Source organism: Cystoisospora suis (genome assembly GCF_002600585.1).
Source record: "Cystoisospora suis strain Wien I chromosome Unknown contig_3667, whole genome shotgun sequence".
NCBI classification, from domain to species: domain Eukaryota; phylum Apicomplexa; class Conoidasida; order Eucoccidiorida; family Sarcocystidae; genus Cystoisospora; species Cystoisospora suis.
Window position 1 is genome coordinate 1 of NW_027156462.1, and position 17,316 is coordinate 17,316.

General features: G+C 56.2%; 2 protein-coding genes across 2 annotated transcripts; both read left to right on the forward strand.

Moving 5' to 3' along the window:
• Positions 1-2,307: 2,307 nt before the first annotated feature.
• Positions 2,308-7,185, forward strand: CSUI_007093 (uncharacterized protein). Its single transcript, XM_068067243.1, has 2 exons — positions 2,308-4,904; positions 5,623-7,185. Exons 1-2 carry the CDS (start codon positions 3,225-3,227, stop codon positions 6,397-6,399), a joined length of 2,457 nt encoding a protein of 818 aa, XP_067920774.1. The 5' UTR covers positions 2,308-3,224; the 3' UTR covers positions 6,400-7,185.
• A 268-nt stretch (positions 7,186-7,453) lies between these two features.
• Positions 7,454-16,446, forward strand: CSUI_007094 (putative uncharacterized protein LOC106064751). Its single transcript, XM_068067244.1, has one exon. The coding sequence runs from the start codon at positions 8,415-8,417 to the stop codon at positions 15,081-15,083; it is 6,669 nt and encodes a 2,222-aa protein (XP_067920775.1). The 5' UTR covers positions 7,454-8,414; the 3' UTR covers positions 15,084-16,446.
• The last annotated feature ends 870 nt before the right edge of the window (positions 16,447-17,316 follow it).

Genomic DNA, 17,316 nt, shown 5'->3' on the forward strand with positions numbered 1-17,316 from the left:
GTTCTTACAACGATCGTCATTCGTAAAAATAGGATACTATTTGATGACGATCAGGGCAGGATTGCAAAATCCTGACATACACTCTTCTAAGCTGTTGCTGAAGTAGGCTGCGTCAGAGCACGCAGTGCTCTGACACCAAGTTTGTTCCAATTTCGGGCTCTTTAGCGTACTACATAGGAGCTTCGAGTCAATTCCTTCGAAAGAACGCGGTTTCTTGCGCCCATGCGACGAGAGGCGTGCGCGAGAGCCGGAGAACACCGAGGCGAGCCGAAGGGAGCAAATGTGAGTCCGAGCAGACCTAAAGTGGATCTAGGTGCGCTGTAGTGTTCAGTTGCCCATAGTGGAAGGTTCCCCTGCTTCACGTCGAGTCACTTTGACGCTACGGAAACGAGGTGGGCAGGTTTCTATGCTCGAGACAGCGCGAGAGGGCTCCCTTCCGACAGGGAGAGCGTTAGACACTTGCACGAGGAAAGTGTGAGTCCTAGAGGACCGTACGGTGGATTGGAGAGCCGCACGACGTGACGTTACTCACTTTTAGAAACTTCACTGGAATCTCAGTTTAGTTCGTCGTCTTCGAAGGGGACTGAGTTGATTTCGGGGCGCGGAAATGCCCGAGTAAGCACCAGCGCAGGAAAGGAGAACCGTTATCCTGCAGGGAAAGTTGCTGGTCCTAGGGGACCGTAACTATCAAAGGAGTTTGCGTGGAGACGTCGACTCTGTTGCGTCGATGAAAGGTACGAACAGTTCAGAGCCGCCTGACAGTAACCGAGATCCTGCCTGTCGAAGACGACGACTAGCGTGATGTAGGACGAGGAGCTGTGTTGATTGAATGAGTACGAGCGCAAGGATTCTCGTTTGAAATGTCCGGCCCCTAGGGAAGCCTGAATGGCAAGAATTCGTGGAGTAAACTTGGCAATGACTGACGCCTGGGTACAGGGGGGGCTTGACTCTATGAGCGTGCGGAACGGAGATCCTATGTGTGACTCCTAGCCGAGCCTGAGCGGTCAAAGTGCAAATCGAGTGGTTCACGCTGAAGGCTAAAGTACGGCTTTTTTGAGTTCTGCACGGCGCGCCTGGGCGGGGAAGATATAGCGTTAGAAATCTGTGAGAGGAACCGTTACGAGCCTTTCAGTGTTGCGAGTTGGAAGGAGGTGTGTAGGAACCGTTACCCCTGGAGAGATGAATGGGTTCAAAGGAAGCCTAAGCATTGTTTCCCTGAGTGAAAGGGGAGCTGCGAGCAACTCCATGTGAATGAGTTACGCGTAATGCATGGCCTACATGCTATGATGCGTCAATAGACGAGAGAAGCGGAGCCCTGCCATAGATACGCATTCAAAGGAAGGCTAACATAAGGGGGTTATTAGGGGTTATTCCCTGACTATGGCTACATATTCGTGACAGGCACCCAACGGTAAGAGGGAGAGCGCGCCGGGCACTTTTTATGCACAACTTCGAAATGTGTAGACGCGGTTTTGTTAGACTCTCTGGGTGGCACCAACGGCAAAGGCCGGAAATTGCTCCCTGACACGGGAAAAGAACCGCGCGGAGAGATTTTCTTGCGTCCTCCCCAAAACGAGGCCGTCGCGTCATTATCTCACGAAGAGCGGAGGCCGAGGTTCACGGCATCAAAAAGTGCTGTCCACACCGGGCACGTAGGGGCGAGTGCGAGGTCGTAACCTTGGAAGTTTTTCTCTGTCTCTCGCTCACACGATGCGTCACGACACGGCCGGGCATAACGCACGTGGTAAGACGGTGGGGTTTGCGGTAACCTACATAGGCTCCCCTACACCACACATCACTCGTTTCACATTCTGACACACCGGTGTCCTTGTGAGTAGGCCTCCCCGGAGAGATACGACATGGGAGCCCGTACTGGCTCTTTCTTGTTCCCCCTTCTGGGAACCTACTCGCGCTGTGTCGACCGCATCCGAGCCGACTACTGCGCGTCTCGGGCGCAAGTGGCGTCTCCGTGAAGAAACCAACCTGGAGCATCCGAGCTTCTTGCGGCAGCCGTTCCACTCGTAGTGATCTTCCTCCGGAGATAGGCGTATGAGTCGCTTTCTACGATTCTTCTGGACTGACGGTTGTAGATGGTAATGCCCCCAATGAAACTAACAGTCCGCATGAAGCTCGTCGTCAGGGTGGGAATTTCGAGGCAGGAAGAGAGTGGTTGAAAGGGTGGCGGGTGCCACAGTGAGGATTGTGCTGGTGGCAGACGTAACAGTGTTTTTTCGAGAGCTTCAGCTTTAACACAGAACTCTTTACCCCGCAGTCGCATGAAAGTTAGCCTTCTGAAAGCGATACATCAGCGACTGACTGCATGCGCGGACTCTTGGGACTTCCGATCGGGGAGACGGTTGCGCGGATGCCCTGGCGGAGGCTGCTAACTTCTGAAGCGAAGTCCCTCATCAAATTGTCAGCACGAGAACCGACAGGCACGAGGTCCCTCAACGAACCCGGCGCTGGATGTTCTAATTGCCAGGCGAGGTCAGCCGTCAAGCTACGCGCCACAGCTGCGTACACGTGACCACTACGGGCTGCTCACGGTCCCCAACAGGGAAGGCCCGAAAGCCGCAAGTCGGCACTGCGGTGGGAACGTGCTAGCACACGATAAAAGTGGTTGCCTGACCGGCGTGATAACCTCTGACCCTGGAAAGGGCCCGTGTCTACTTACTGAGATTTCATAATGTGTTCCCTGAAATATGCTTTGGGGGGGGAAACTCCGTCAGAGTCTACGGTTTTCTTGCAGCGGTTGCATTACCGGGAGCAGCCATTTCTCTGATACGGGCTTACCGGGCGCGCCTCCGCAGGATGGCACAAGACGGGTCATTTCTTGTGGCTCTTTCCACGTAGCTTTGGCGCGAACTAGGAGTTGTACGGGTTCGAGGAACTGTCGCTGATGGCGCCACTGTGCGGTCGTAATGATATTACATTTTTTGCGAAGTATGTTTCGTCTCGCTCTCACCCGGTTCATTTCCCGCTGCTCCCTCAGCCCTTGAGGAAGAAACAGCTTACAAATTTTCTAGGGTTCGATACATGACCTCCGCGAATGTCTTGTATTGTTTGCTACGACGCAATAAGGTCGCCGAGCTACTGGTTGCCCGTGACGTGGACCTCTTAGCGCTGCCCTGTGTAACGCGCTTGGAGAGGATAGTTGTACATTGATTCTTGTCTCCTGCACGGCGGCTGCTGTTCAAGCGAGACAGGCACCAAAACCTGCCAGGATGGCTTCTCTGGTTCTGTCTCGTGTCCGCTGCAGGGCGGTCTTCTCAGCCATATTCGTTGCCTTGGTTTTTACTCCTCGTTCTCCCGGGCCTGGAGTCTCCATAGCGCCGTTCCACCTGGCAGGGGCGGACGCCTCTCTTTCAGCACTGGTTCGGAAAGCAAAGGATTTAGTTGGTCAGCAGTGGCGCAGTGGTTCGCGGGACATTGCGCCATACTTTGGCGTTACTCACGGATATATCAAACTGCTTCTAGGGAGCGACCCAGTCTCATACGAGAAGTACAAGTCACTAGCGGAACACTACGCTAGCATTACCGAAGAGACACGGGCAGCGGTGGGGTCACCAAATTTCGATATGATCAATCGGCGTAATGGGCCTCGCTTGGCCGCCATTCGCCATGAAGTCAAACTCCTGCTTGAACGGGTTCTTGGCAAAGAGTTGGTCACTCAACAGAGCCTCGCAAGTGACTCTTCACGCGGCGGCGCGGACAACGGCGGGCCACCTTCTCAAGTGCGCATGCGATTGTACGGGGGCCCTCTCGGAACTGGCTTCACTGACATTAATGTAACTAACCTGCTTTCGGCTCTGACCGCTACGGATGAATCCGTCCTCTTTGATTTCCAGCCGTCTCTGCAGCTGCAGCCAGGTTACGAGTCCCAGGCTCAGCAGAGGCCCCTGGCTGCCCAGCAGGGAGTAGCGCTGTCGGACCCGCTCTTGCGTCCGGGCGCCGGCGAGACCAATAGCCGACTGGAGCAAACGGGCTTCCAGCAGGCACCAAGTCAGACGGCACACCACCAGGTGCAGACGCCGTATCAGGAGGTTCCTCAGCGGGTCCGGGATCCGCACCAGACGGCGCCTCCGGAGATTCCAGTGCCGAATGAAGCGATGCACCAAAAGACGCGGGTGCCGCACGAAATGATACACCACAAGGTGCCGACGCAGGAGATGCTGCCCGGGGAGATGACGCGACAGCAGATGGGGATGCCGCATCAGTTGGTATGGGGACAGCCGCACACAGCCCAGTCCGTTGAGCCTTCGGCGCTGGCGCCCTTCGTGCGCCCTGCGCCGCCACACGTGCACACCCCCGTACAGCCCATTCCCCAACATTTGCGGATGCCACTCCATCCCGCGCCGCAGCAGATGCGGCCGCAGCATGGGGCGGTAGTCGGGAGCCAGCAGCATGCAATACTCGATGGCCGCAAGCAGGTGGCGGAACGAGAAATGGAAGAAGCTTACAGACGCAACCAGCAGATGACAGCGCAGCTGCAACGTCTCGAAGGGCTTGTCAGCGAGAGTCGACAGGTCCTCGGGGCACTTCAGAATAGTATTGGCGAAATACGGACTTTTAACGACTCTTCGGCCCTAGAACGAGATCGTTTTCTGCAAGTAAAGGAAGGAATCGAAAGGACATTACAAGATGCCTCAGAAAAATGTGTAATCAGTCCCCAGGTGCTGACTGGAGCACAACAAGAAGAACTGCAGAAGGCCTTCATTCGAGAAAGAACGGAGATTGTCGCACTGCTGCAGACATTTCGGTCCCAGTACGCTACATTTCAAGAGCTCACGCAAGAGGCAGATCGAGTAGCGCAAGAAGCTGGTGTGCCACAGAATCCGTCTCCGTTCGGGGGACTCACAGCCATGACCCAAATACTCGAAGCGATGAAACAGGAAGCTGAGACGGTGAGACCGGGCAGCGTAATTCGCCCCCAGGTGACCGCTTAGGTAAACAGCGCATTTGGGGGCGGCCAGCAGGAGAGTCGCTCCCCTGTATGGCCGGACCGGCGAGTCGATCCAAGCAGGCAATTGCCAAATAGGTATTGGATAACGAGCCAGAATGTCTGTCTCGAAAATGTGCTCATCAACTGAATGACAGGAGCACAAGTTGCTGACTCGGCAGTGGCTGTCCCGTGATGGGGAAACTCACTCCACTAGCGCTTGTATGTGTAGTTTGAACGGCACTAGTCACATCGGTGCAGCGTGTACTGGGGGGTGACTCAGTTGTCAGGCTGGGTACATTCGAGATGTTCGTGGTATGTGCTCGTAAAGATCCAACGGTAACCGATGGCACTTCCACTTCTTAACCTTTATCCAGGACTCGTGCGCCAAGCTTTCGTCGGGGGCAGTTCAGACAGCTACAGTTGGGAGGGCAGATTCTCTGTATAATTTAAGATACGGTTGACATACTCTGTACAGGCGTCCAGCGCCATTTGAAACGCTTGGAAGTGAGCTCCGTGGTGGGTCACAGGGCTGTAGTTCTGTAAGAGATATGTCCGTGTACTCTTAGGCTTAATGATGTGCCTAACTGGCCGCTGCCTGGCAGAGGTTACTGCCTCGAAGTGGTAATTTGTCATTTGTATCCACTTTGTCTTCGCCTTTGTTTCGTCTTGTTTTGTTGAAGCTGCGAGCGGAGGCGGCAAGGGTTGTGAAGTTGATAGAAGGACAGCACCTGCAGTTGCAGGGCGACGTCTCCAAGTTTGCCAGGCTTCTCGCAGATGCAGTGAAGACGTGCGTGACAGCGGTCGAGAGTGAGGAAAACCGGCTGACCGGTGCTTCGAAGATTGTTCGCGACCAAGCCGCGGCCCTCCTCGGTAAGCTTGGGAGTGTAGCAGAGAGAGCAAGCCGGCTACGGCACAGGCAGGATATGCTTGGCTTGGAGAGACTACGGACTGAAAAGGCAGGATGGCCCACTGACGACGAGCCGCAAGAGACGGAGGCTATTGCCGAAGAAGTGGCCATGTTGCAGGCTAGTATGAGGAGCCTCACTGTGGAGGTTGATAGCACCATAGGCACGGCCTTGGGGCTTGGGCGAGAAGTGGAGGCCTTACGCAACGGGAAGGCATCTTTCCCAGCTCCTGTTGGTAGTCAGGAGTTGCGTCAGCGTCTTGAGGAGCTTGGGAGAATGCTTGTGGAACTGCAGCAGGCACTCGCTACTAGCTCCAGCAACGCCTTATCTCAAACCACAATGGCTGCTTCGAAACTCCAGCACGCAAGAGCTGCGGACGAAGCCCGTGCAGCCATGAGAAAAAAGCTTCAACCTGTCGTGGAGCCTGCCCGCACAACGCAAGCACAGACAGAGGTTGCGACGTCTGCACCAGGGACAGGAGCGATGAATGGTTCCGATGTCCAGAGCGGGGAATACGACCTTACTCAGGATTCAAATCCAGATCCGAACTGATTCTCCGGTGCCCTCCGCCCACTGGCTCGATAGGCCCACTGCGTTAGTTGTTTTTCTGCCACATGCTCTATTAGTGCGCCACGAGTACATGCTCACTCAGGACCGGAGGAGACGCCCTAGGAGCGGCAGCTGAGCGGACCCGGGCAGACGCTTGAGATTGTCGTGGGGGGGGGTTTGTTGGGTGTTGATTCCTGTCCCGTCACAATGGACTGTTGTGGTAGAACTTCTTTTGACTGAATTAGTCCTTTCAGTTGAGGACAAGCGTCGTGATAAATGTGCCCGTTTGCTTCGCCTAGACTTCGACTCGAGTACTGCCTGGCTGTCTAGGACGTGACGAATGCAGATGGTGGTAGAAGTCCTCGACATTAATTTGCTGTGTCTGCACTAAGGACTGCAACGGGTTTTTTCCAGGTTTGCCGGGACAGCACCAAGCGCAACGGCCCGCACCTGAGTCTCGTGGCCCTGGGATCCAGGGCAAACCGTCCATTTCGCAATAGTAGAGCCCATGGTGCAGGAAACGCAACTGAAACCCCAGGCAGCATTGCTAACACATCTTCAACGACACTGTCGCGTCGCGTTTCTGAATCTTTACTTCAGTACACGTCGTCCCCACGCCAGCATTCACGGTTACTTCCGACTTGAAACTGGTGGCAAGGAGTCGTTCAAATGTACAACGTTCCGTGCAGCAAGTCAAAGATCACACTGTCGGTGGTAGGAGTGGCAGCACTTGGTATCTCAGTCATGTCGGGATGGTCCATGTAAACAAAAGACGAGTGTTTACTCCACAGCCTCTGCAGAGAGCCCAGGTACAGAGAGAGTGAAATGAACGCCTACCTTTCCTAGCCAGCCGCAACATCCTTCTGGACAGCTAAGTTTCAGTCAACTCGAGACTGTCAGGTTTATTCCTTGATTCGGAAGTATCTCACAAGCAATCACTATGCGATCGCCGACTAGCGTAGAGGGGACCGCAACTGCATCCCCAGGGGCGGTGGTGGGTCAACATGCAGTCTCGTTGCGCAAACACAGCCACCGGTGTCTCAAGAGCCCGCAGCCCCGTGATTCCTTTCGTCTGCTGCTGGCCGTCGAGGGGTCGCACCAGTCGACGAAACACAGCCTCTTGACAAAACACTTGCCGAGCAGGGCACCTCGACCCTCTGTGCAGCGGGCTCATTCCTGCGACTGCTTCGTATGCCCGGTTGAACACGACCGAGCGCTCTGTGGGCAATTCAGGGCCAGCACTTCTGCCCGGCCGCGTACGCATGCGTGAGCTTCAGAGCAGCTTGCGGCTGTTTATCAACGGCCGCAGCGCATATTCTTCGGGGAACCGTTTCATTAGTCACGTTTGTTTCGAGAAGTCCAGTCCGGTAGGTTCTGAGGTCGCTCTTTTTTAGGCCGGGTAATGGAGCAGGAGAGAGGGAAGCAGCAGGCTCTGGAGCTCCGGTACAGCACCCCTGCTAGTAGTCCTCGGCGTGATGGACTACACCTCTCAGTCCCATTAGACCTCCGGCACCAAGTTGCCGTTTCCCGTCAAGTATTGAAGAGTGACAACTGTCTGGCCTCTTCAGCGGCTTGAGATAACTGGTTCACATTATCACTTGGCCCTCGACTTGTCTTTTACCTCCTTGTTGCAGTCCGGCGCTGGACTGGCTGTCTTGCGCCGGTCGCGACGAGCCTGTTTGCTCTTAGAAGTTCGGTCGGATCCTGGCGTGTTCATCGCATTCGCATCGAGCAGTGGGCCTGGTGCGGTAGGCCGTGGGCGCGCTCTTTTGCTGCACAGGTTTTGCCTTCCATGTGTGGTTCACCACGTGGTGCCACGGTGTTTCGCGCTGTGGGGCCCAGGGACGATTTTTTTCATCTCTTTCGCAAACGATACGGGGCTTCTTACTGCGCGAACGAGACATCGCTCGCCGGTGCTCGTTGTGTTGCTGCTTCACGTTTCCTTCGTCCCTCTCTCGAGTGCGTAACTGGCTAGCGCTAGTACGTATGTTTTCATTGCCACCTGTGTAGAAAGCAGAATGGGGCGAGAGGGAAGCAGCAAGAAAAGTGTCCGGGGGAAGAAGGACAAACGGCGTCGAGATTCAGAGGTCGAGGCGCACGAAGAAACGTCGAGCCGGCAAAGTCCCAAAAAGCGGACAGGGGAGAGGGACAGCAAGAGCCATAGGACACACAAGAGCGACAAAAAGAAGTCAAGCAGTCATCACAAGAAGAGACCAAGGTCCGCCTCCCAGCGCGACAGCGGGAGCGGGGACGAGAGAAGATCAAGGAGAAGGGAAAGAAAGAGCGGACAGACTGGAGAGTGTTTGACAGCGGAGCATTCTATTTCGCGTTCGGTGTCCCCCGTGAGACAGCAGGATCCTGACGGTCAAACGGGCGCGTATGCGTCAGAGACGGCGGTGCCTTCTCTGGAGTCATCAGCAGAGGATCGCGGTCCTGTTCTAGAACCTGTGGAATGTCCACTTCCCGCGGACGCCCAGCGGCAGAATGCAGATACGGTATCTGCCGTTGAAGGGACGCAGTCCCCGCCTGCTCCAGTACCGACGGAAAAAGAGGAGGGAGGGGAAGGGGTCCAGGACGAAGTGTGCAGAGAGGCGGGAGCTTTTAGTAGTGCAGAAACCGCCGAGCATGTCGAGGATAACCATGGCGGGGCCTCTTTTGATGTGGGCGTCACCGAGGGAAGTCCGAAGGAGAGAAAGAGCCCAGTGAGCTCTCCCGAGGACGTCAAACCTGGGGACCAACGGGACTGTCGAGAGAGGGTGGGGGAGACTCGCGAGGTCCCCAGGAGAGTGCGTCCAGGTGGGGAAACGGGAAGACAAGTCAAACAGCACTTACCGTCGAGTAGCAGTCATGCGGTTTCGTTATCAAGAGATATTCGTGTGATGAATTACAGAGATCGGCTTGCGGAAAGCTGGCGACGTTTCAGGCGTTTGCAGAGTACTCGCATTGGTTTTGTAACTCTCGACGCGCCGCGGACAGTTCTGGTGTGGTGGGCGCAACAGCAGAAATTTGTAGAAAAGGCTAGTCAAATTCTGGCGGTGCCGGCTTTTAGAGAAAGCCCAGGGACAGGGACGGCGGCGACAAATCACATCGTCGTCAAGACTGGCGGAGAATGTCAAAACATGGCGGAGCACCGAGGACCCCCGGAGACCAGGCAGGAGGAAGTGAAAGAGGAACAGGGCGGAGAAGATAGCATGAAGAAGGATGACGCCTCTGCTGATAGTTTTGCAGACGAACAGGAGGTGTGGTCACAGGCGCGCCAGCTAATAAAAGGGGATGACAATGCCGTGATGGAAGAAGCGTTACAGATCATGTGTTCAGACGCCGCGGGGCGCAAAGTAGAGATCCTTGCAGTGAGTGGGCTAAGGCTGTTCCCCAAGTTTGGCGGGAGACCTAGCGGAGTGTCCGGGCAACGCATGTGCGAGAAAATTGTGAAATATGTCAGGAGGCACGACAACGCTTGTCTGCACTATCACCTCCTCTGCCCTTTTTTTGCCGAGGATTCAGACGCACAGGAGAATGTGTCTGGGGAAGTCGTTGAACCATTTGACGAAGACTGGGTTCTTACCCAGGCGGCGATTGAGTCGGACGCCGAGGTTGCTTACGAGGAGGACATGGATAGTCCTTTGCAGGAAAGAGAGTGCAGTCCGTTGCTGCTGAAAGAGGGGTCGCGGGATGTGGTTCAGTCTGAGTGTCAGTCTGAAGGTGCTGGCATTGCGGGAGAGCAGGCAGGTGACAGCCAGCGAGCTAATGACAGGTTGACTGGCAGAAGTGCCGCAGGGAAGGATCCCCCGCACGTGAAGACGGAACTAGAGAACTCGGCCCCGAGTGGAGAAGTTGAGAAGGAGCAGGAACACAAAGAGAAAGAGAGAAGTCAGAAAGGGGGAGTTTACGAGAAAGAGGAACGTGGGTCAGAGAAGGATGACGACTCGGACGTCGAGGGAGCCGCAACTGCAGCGGATGACGACATGCATTCTGTTGAAGAAGGTACGGAAGAAGGGAGCGGAGCCGAAAAGGTTTTGGAGGGAGAACCTGAGATGAAGGATGAGGACTCCCACCCGGAGGACGATGGACGGGGAGAAGGCACCAGCGGCTCTGAAGCGGAGGAGGAACAGGGGACAGAAAAAGGCGAGGCGGATGGACACCCCGGTGCAGCGGAGTCGGGGCGTTTGGTAGGGTCTGACGAGGCGAAAGAGGATAAAGAAGAGGGCGCCAACGAGGGTCAGGAGGTAAGTAAAGTGACGGAATTGAACAGAGAAGAGACGGAGGGCGAATCATGCCGACGGCTCCGGCCGGACAAAGATCGTCATTCTCGGTGGCCTCCGTTTCGGGGGAACTGGTCTAAGAGACAAGCGGATCAAATACGGGGAGGCGGTGTGGGGCTTTTGCTGGATTCCACTCACAGGGGATACGTTCGGAGGTGGAAGGCCGTCAACAGCCGTCTCATGTGGTGCTTGCTTCACGTTCCCAGTGCTTCAACTGCATTACTGGATCCGCTGCTGCGGAAGATCAATCGTCTCTGGATAGTTGTTGCGTGTGCCCCCGACGAAGAACAGGGGGAACCGGCAGTAGCTGAACCGCTTGGAAGGAATTTGAAGAAAGAGGAAAAGGTAAAGGGAGAAAGAGAGGCGGAAGACACCAGGGACGTCGGCGAAGGTACCGCCGACGCAGAAGAAAAGGAAGAGGCAGAAGAGCAGCAGGAAGAAACCCATGATAATGGTGACTGTGACGAGCCGTCGGAGAACACAAAGCTTCGGGAAGTTAGAAGGAAAACCTTCAGGGAAAAGCAGAAGGGAGATGAGAGGGCCGGCTCTACTTCGGAGCACGGCGAGGAGGAAGGGATATCTCACCGGGCGCCAAAGCGTCGGAGGGGGCGGAAAGGCATTCTTTCGGGGCCGGGCGGAATGGAAGACCAGGTGGAAGACTCAGCACAGGACAGTGATAGCTCCAGTGCTCCCGCGGAGGATGAAGATGAGCAGGACAGGGAAGCGAGCGGGGAGGATAAGGAGGAAGTGAGCGAGGAAGATAAGGTAGAAGAGAGTGAGGTGGATAAGGAGGAAGAGAGTGACGTGGATAAGGAGGAAGACAGCGAGGCGGATAAGGGGGAAGAGCATGATGAGGATAAGGACGAAGACAGCGAGGGGGACAAGGAGGACAGGAGTAGTGAGGATGAGGACGAAGAAAGTGAGGTAGACGACGAAGTAGAAGAGGGTGGACAGGAGAAGGAGGCCGAGCAGAGGGAGAACGGAGAAGGCACAGAAGAGGAGAGAGACGAAAATGAGAACAGTGGACGTCGACGCGAGGCAGAAGGTACGCGCGGAGCCATCGGAAGTAAAGAACACAAAACGAAGCGGGAACTGTTCTCGCAAACGGAGGCCGCCACAAATGCTAGTCCAGCAGCATCTGCTGAGTCCACCAAGAGCGTGTCAAAGCCGGTTAGCGCGGCGGCCAAACTCTTGTCTGGAGATCCAGTGGATCCCAAATATGCTGCGTTTCTTCATTCTCTAGAATCCATCCTGTACAAGATGAGGTCGAACGATTCGCTGCTCTTGCTTGGGGACCTGAAAGCGCCCATTGACCATCCAGAAAGATGCCCGGACATGGCGGAGCTACGAAGGGCGTTTCCAGGTGTCCTGGGTCCCTACTTCTGTCCTCCGGTCTTATCAAACGAAAAGATGGAAGCTGTACGAGCCAGGCGTCGAGGTCGTCGGACCTTTCCGCCTGTTATAGGAGCTGACGGCACTGTCGACACAAAGCTGCCCGAACACAAGCTGGAGCGCAGCGCTGTGTCACCGCGCAGTATCGCCCTGCTCAAGCTCTTCTCCAAATTCAATCTTTTAATCACGAACACAGCCCGAGAGTATCCGTGTCCAGATGATTATGCAACACTTCGAGGACTTGGGGCTGCTGGTCCAGGCCTTCCTGAGTTCATTATGAGGTCCCTTATTGTTGTGCGCCAACGCGACCGGGTCCATTTGCACGGGACATCGGTGTGCACTTCAGCAAAGCGCGTCCATTGCATCCACCGACAGGTAGTCGCTACTCTTCGAATTCGGTGCAATAGTTTAGGCACCTTTCACTACTACTGCCCAAAGCAGCTGACATCAGTTCAACAGCAGAAGATGAATGAGCGACACCGCCGCAAAATGCGGACCGAACGAGCCCAAACCTGCATAGTGGGACCGCATCCTGTGATGTCAGCACCACAGCCTATGCTTCTTGTCCATAGACCAACCGGTCCGCCAGGCAACCTCGTGCTGGCAGCGGCTCCGCCTCCTCCTGTCCAGCCAGCACCTGCAGTCTTGCTTTACAATTCACCAAGGCCACCGCCTGGGCAGCCTCGCCTAGTTGCCACGCGGCCAGGATTCATACCGGCGCCGCCGGGAGCGCCGCCGCCACCGGCGACAACCGTTCTGGGAAGGCAGCCACCTCCTCCTCCAACCGCGCAGCAGTCGCCCCCTCTGTACGCTGTCTCCCAGCCTGCTCCGCCGAGCGGTGTCATATACGTCCAAACTGCGGCAGGCCCGGTGTTGCCTGCGGCTCAGCAGCCTCCAGCTGTGGTTTGGGTGGCAAACGGCGTGCAGAAACCGAGTGCACAGATTGGGATATGCCAGGCTGAAGGAGTAGGCGTCTTTCCTGCTAGTGTAGAAAGAAGGTCTCCTCCGAGGCGGGTGGTCATGTTAAGCGACGCACCGAAGGCGCCGCCACAACACAGCAGCGGGCGGCCACAAGAATATGCGCCTCCGCAGCGCAGCATCTTTCACCCTCAGGAGCGGCCGCTGCCGCCGGAGAGCAATTCTCACCCACAGGAACGCGAGAGAGGAGGCGCGCTCCACGATCGCCGCCCGGTAGGAAACTGGGAGATTGAGAGGAGTGGTATACCTTCAACAGGAAGCGGCTACCAACAGAGAACAGCTTGTGGGGACACTGCTGCGCACGCAAACAACGAGTTCAGAGAGAGGTGGCGCCCAGTGGAGGAGGGAGGACGAATCGCCGATGGCATGCATAGAGAGAGGGTAGGCGAAGGCCAGTGGCTAGGAGGGAGAGAACAAGCAACCGAGACACGTTGGAGAGATCAGAGATGGGGGACGTCGGATGCTTTCGTAGAAAATTATCGCCATGACCCAGAAGGGCCAAGGCCGCGTGGTAATTATTACGTGGACCCCAGCGCTTCGTCTGACGCTAGGAGCGGCTACAGGGGTGACAGAGAGGACCAAGGGTATACACGGATGCAGGATACCAGGGGCGACTACTACGGTCCTCACGACGAAAGCCAGCGGGGACCCCCGTTTGAGAAGCCCGGGCGGCCTCCGCTGGGGTTCACTCGGGATGGTTCGTTTCCCGCGGAGACAGATGGAGCGTGGCGGGGCAGGGATGGAATGTACCCTGGTAGGGATCCGCCGTCATCCAGCAGGCCTTACGAGGAATATGGTTCTGGTGTGAACGCGGAGAGCGGCGGAAGGTTACAGGGGACAGGGAGGGGGGGATGGAGCTGCAACCGCGGGCTCTACGGGCCCGACGGCGATACCGTTCCGGAGGGTCAGGGTGAGAGGCGACATCAAGCGGACCAGCGTTGGTATCCGGGTGATTATTACCAGCGGGGCGAGTGTGCAGCGAAGGGGGAGCGGCCCTCAAGGGGCGGAGGGGGTTCCGGTGGCATGCAAGGCGAAGGCTGCGTCATGCGCTTCGATGCTGGAGGTAATGGCACGCGCTTCGACCCAGGACGCGGCGGCGCTCGCTTTGGTGAAGGAGGGGACAGCGCCCGATTCGATGCAGGATGTGGTATGCGTTTTGACAGCGGGGGCGCCGGCACGCGGTTCGACGGGGGAGGTGGTGGTACACGTTTTGATACCGCAGGTATTGATATGCATTTCGAAGGCGGAAGTGGTGCCACACGCTTTGATGGGGGCCGTGGCGGTGGCGGTCGGTTTGACGGCGGCGATGGTGGCGGTCGGTTTGACGGTGGCGATTGTGGCGGCCGATATGGCCCCGATGCCGGGGGCAGCCGATTTGGCCCCGGCGACGGTGGCCGCGGGCGATCTGATGCACAGGGGGGTGGCGCCCGCTTCGACCGCGAACGTGAGTACTCTTACCACCAGGGCGGGGTAGATGGCTGGTCTAGTTCGCGTTCGTACGCCGACTGTGGAGGATATGTGAACCGAGAGGGAGGTGACACTGCAAGCTGTAGAGACCGCCACCAAGGTGCGCACGATGGATACGGAAACCCGTTCCAAGCAGGCTCCTTCTACGGTAGAGGAACTACTGACATGACGTCCAGGGAGGTAGCACGCGGTGGGTATGCCGGCGGGCTTCAAGGAGAGCGCCTCAGTGATGGGAGCTGGCCTACCCGGCAAGCGGAGTCCTGGGAGAACAGGAGAAGCAATCAACAAGAAGTGGAGGGCAACTGGTGTCCGTCGGGTCCCCAAGAGCGCTGGGGACAGCGAAACAGTCCTACGTGGTCTTCTTACAACGAGGCGAACTGCAGCGAAGGACCGGAGAGACAGGGAAGGTGCAACGAGAACTGGCCTAGTCAGGGAACTCCATACTCTAATGCCGACGGGCAACAACTGGACAAGTATCCGGATCGATATGGAGGCGGTGGGCAAGGTGATGGTTCTGCAGTGGCGAAAACGTGGATGTATGACTCCTGGCCCGGGGCAGGGGGGTATGGCGGTCGTGTTGATGCGTAGTGTGGGCTACGTGAAGAACATGCGAAGGGCGGAATAGGGTGCCACACCGATGAAGCAAAACTTTTGCAGACAGCAGTAAAAAAGAAATGGAGCTTGCCACTTGGAGCATACAGCTAAGGCGGGCACCTTGTGCGCAATTTCCTCTTCCACGCCTGGTATCTAACAGGACCGTACCAGGCTGTAGCAGGCCTGATGGAGATGACAGTAGTTCTTGATAGTAGACCGAACGCATGGTCTGGAGGGGACCTGAGACGGTGCATAGAGCACTTGGAGAGTCGTCTTAGCCAATGATGCCATTGCCAGTGGAACAATGGCAGTTTTCTGAACCAGTTGCCGGCTTTGTGGATTGTGGTTCGGGGGTTCGGAATACATATTCATGACTGTTCTTCGCCTTTTCTCAAATATCCAGACCCACCGCCGTGACCGGGGAGAAGTGAAGTTGAGGGCGTGGGATGCGATATCTCCGAGTTGCGAGTCGCCCGAGGCCTACTTGTGGCTTACTACAGTGGTAGTTTGTGCCTGGAGCATGGATGGAGATGCGTGTACTTGCGTGCCTCCAGGGTAGATTTCTTTGCTTGCGATCCTAGGGCAGACTGCCGAAAGGCGTGCACACATGCTGTGCCTTGCCTTTTCGTTTCATCGCAGATACTGCATGACACCTCTACAATGCCGTGATCGGGGAGGTAACTATTCGCAAGAGAGCAGATGCCATCAATTCGGAAAGGGTTGCAATACGAGTGCGCTGTGAGCCTTTTCTGCTGCTGACGGTCTCTAACCTTGGAGTAATCGCTTAGGCAACAGTCATGCCGCACCGATTTGGGTTCTGAGCGACAGGTGGGCGCGTGGGATTCGCAAAGCGCTGGGGGGGCTAATGAGAAATCGCTCAGGCTTGACTCTGGTCCAGCTGTTAGCGGCATGAGTGAACCCGTCTAGGGCGGTTCCCATAGTACCGTACTGGGGAGCTTCAAGCTGTATGACTTTTCTGCTATTGTTTTGCAGATGGGGCATCTGGGAGGGCGTATCGGTTAACCAGTGAGAGGGGTGGTACAAAACCCCTTGCCCTGATACAGAGCTGAGGTGAGCCCGTAGAGTGTAGTGATGCGCCATACCAAGTTTCGTAGGAAAGGACACCACAGACAGGGAATCCTTGCTTTCGCGCCGCCCGAGCGGCATTGGCGCAGTTCTTCAGAGGCACTCAAATATGACATTGTCTGCGTGAAGAGAACTAACACCAGTGTCAGGGCGGCTGGGATTTCTCATGGCGTCAGCGTGCCCGTCATCCCTGCCATCCGTAAGCTGGGTTGTTACGGGATGGGTCGCTTGCTATCGCTTCAGAGGACAACGTCTTCATCCAATTGCAGTGTGCTGCAACTCTGTGACTTCCGCATCAATCCACCCTTTGACGCGGCGGCTTGTTTTGACGCAAGAGCGTTCTTGGGACGTGTGGAGTTCCTCCAGCAGTGGGGAGATCATCATAGCGGGACACCGAGAGTATCCGATGCGCCTTCAATGCGTCATCGCGATCCAGAGCAGAACCTCTTGAGTTTCCGAGATACGCGGTTCCTCTTTTACATGGGAGGCGTAATCACGTCTTTTTTTTCCCACCGTTTATCAACATTGATTTTATGGAGCACGCTGCCCGCGGGTTTCGCGTCAGCGTCGGGTAGCATCGGAAGCTGGACTCTTTGTTCGCCACTGACGTGATCGGTTGTGCTAGCTACAGAGAAACTTATATTAGTACTTTACAAAACACGTGCTCATCTGAAATTCGGATGCGCGTGAGGACGCAGGCGCCGGCCCGGGACTGCTTCCAGTTAGCGACGCTTGTCACCAAAAGACCCCGCGCAACCCTTACGACGCACGGAAGGAACACTGACTGGTGTTCCTTCCGTGCTGGTGCTGCGCATATTGTACCTGGACGCGCTACACAATTGTCACTGGCAATCTACTGTTAGAAATGAAAACGCTTCCGTAATTGCCAGCTGTCGCAGTTTCTGGGAGTGGGGCTATGCGACCTTGGCGCAGTGCATAGTGTTAAGAAGCCCCTTCAAATATTCCGCCCCCCCTGTTTTCGTGGGCACAGGAATATTTGAAGACGCGAGAGGGGGCAGAGAGTTTCGGCTCTCTTGAACAACATGCATACAGTACGAGACATGGGGTGCTGAAAGAAGCAAGATGCTGCTTCCCTGGCGGCGAGGAGCGCGTCGACGAGGTTCAAGCGTTGCACACGCAT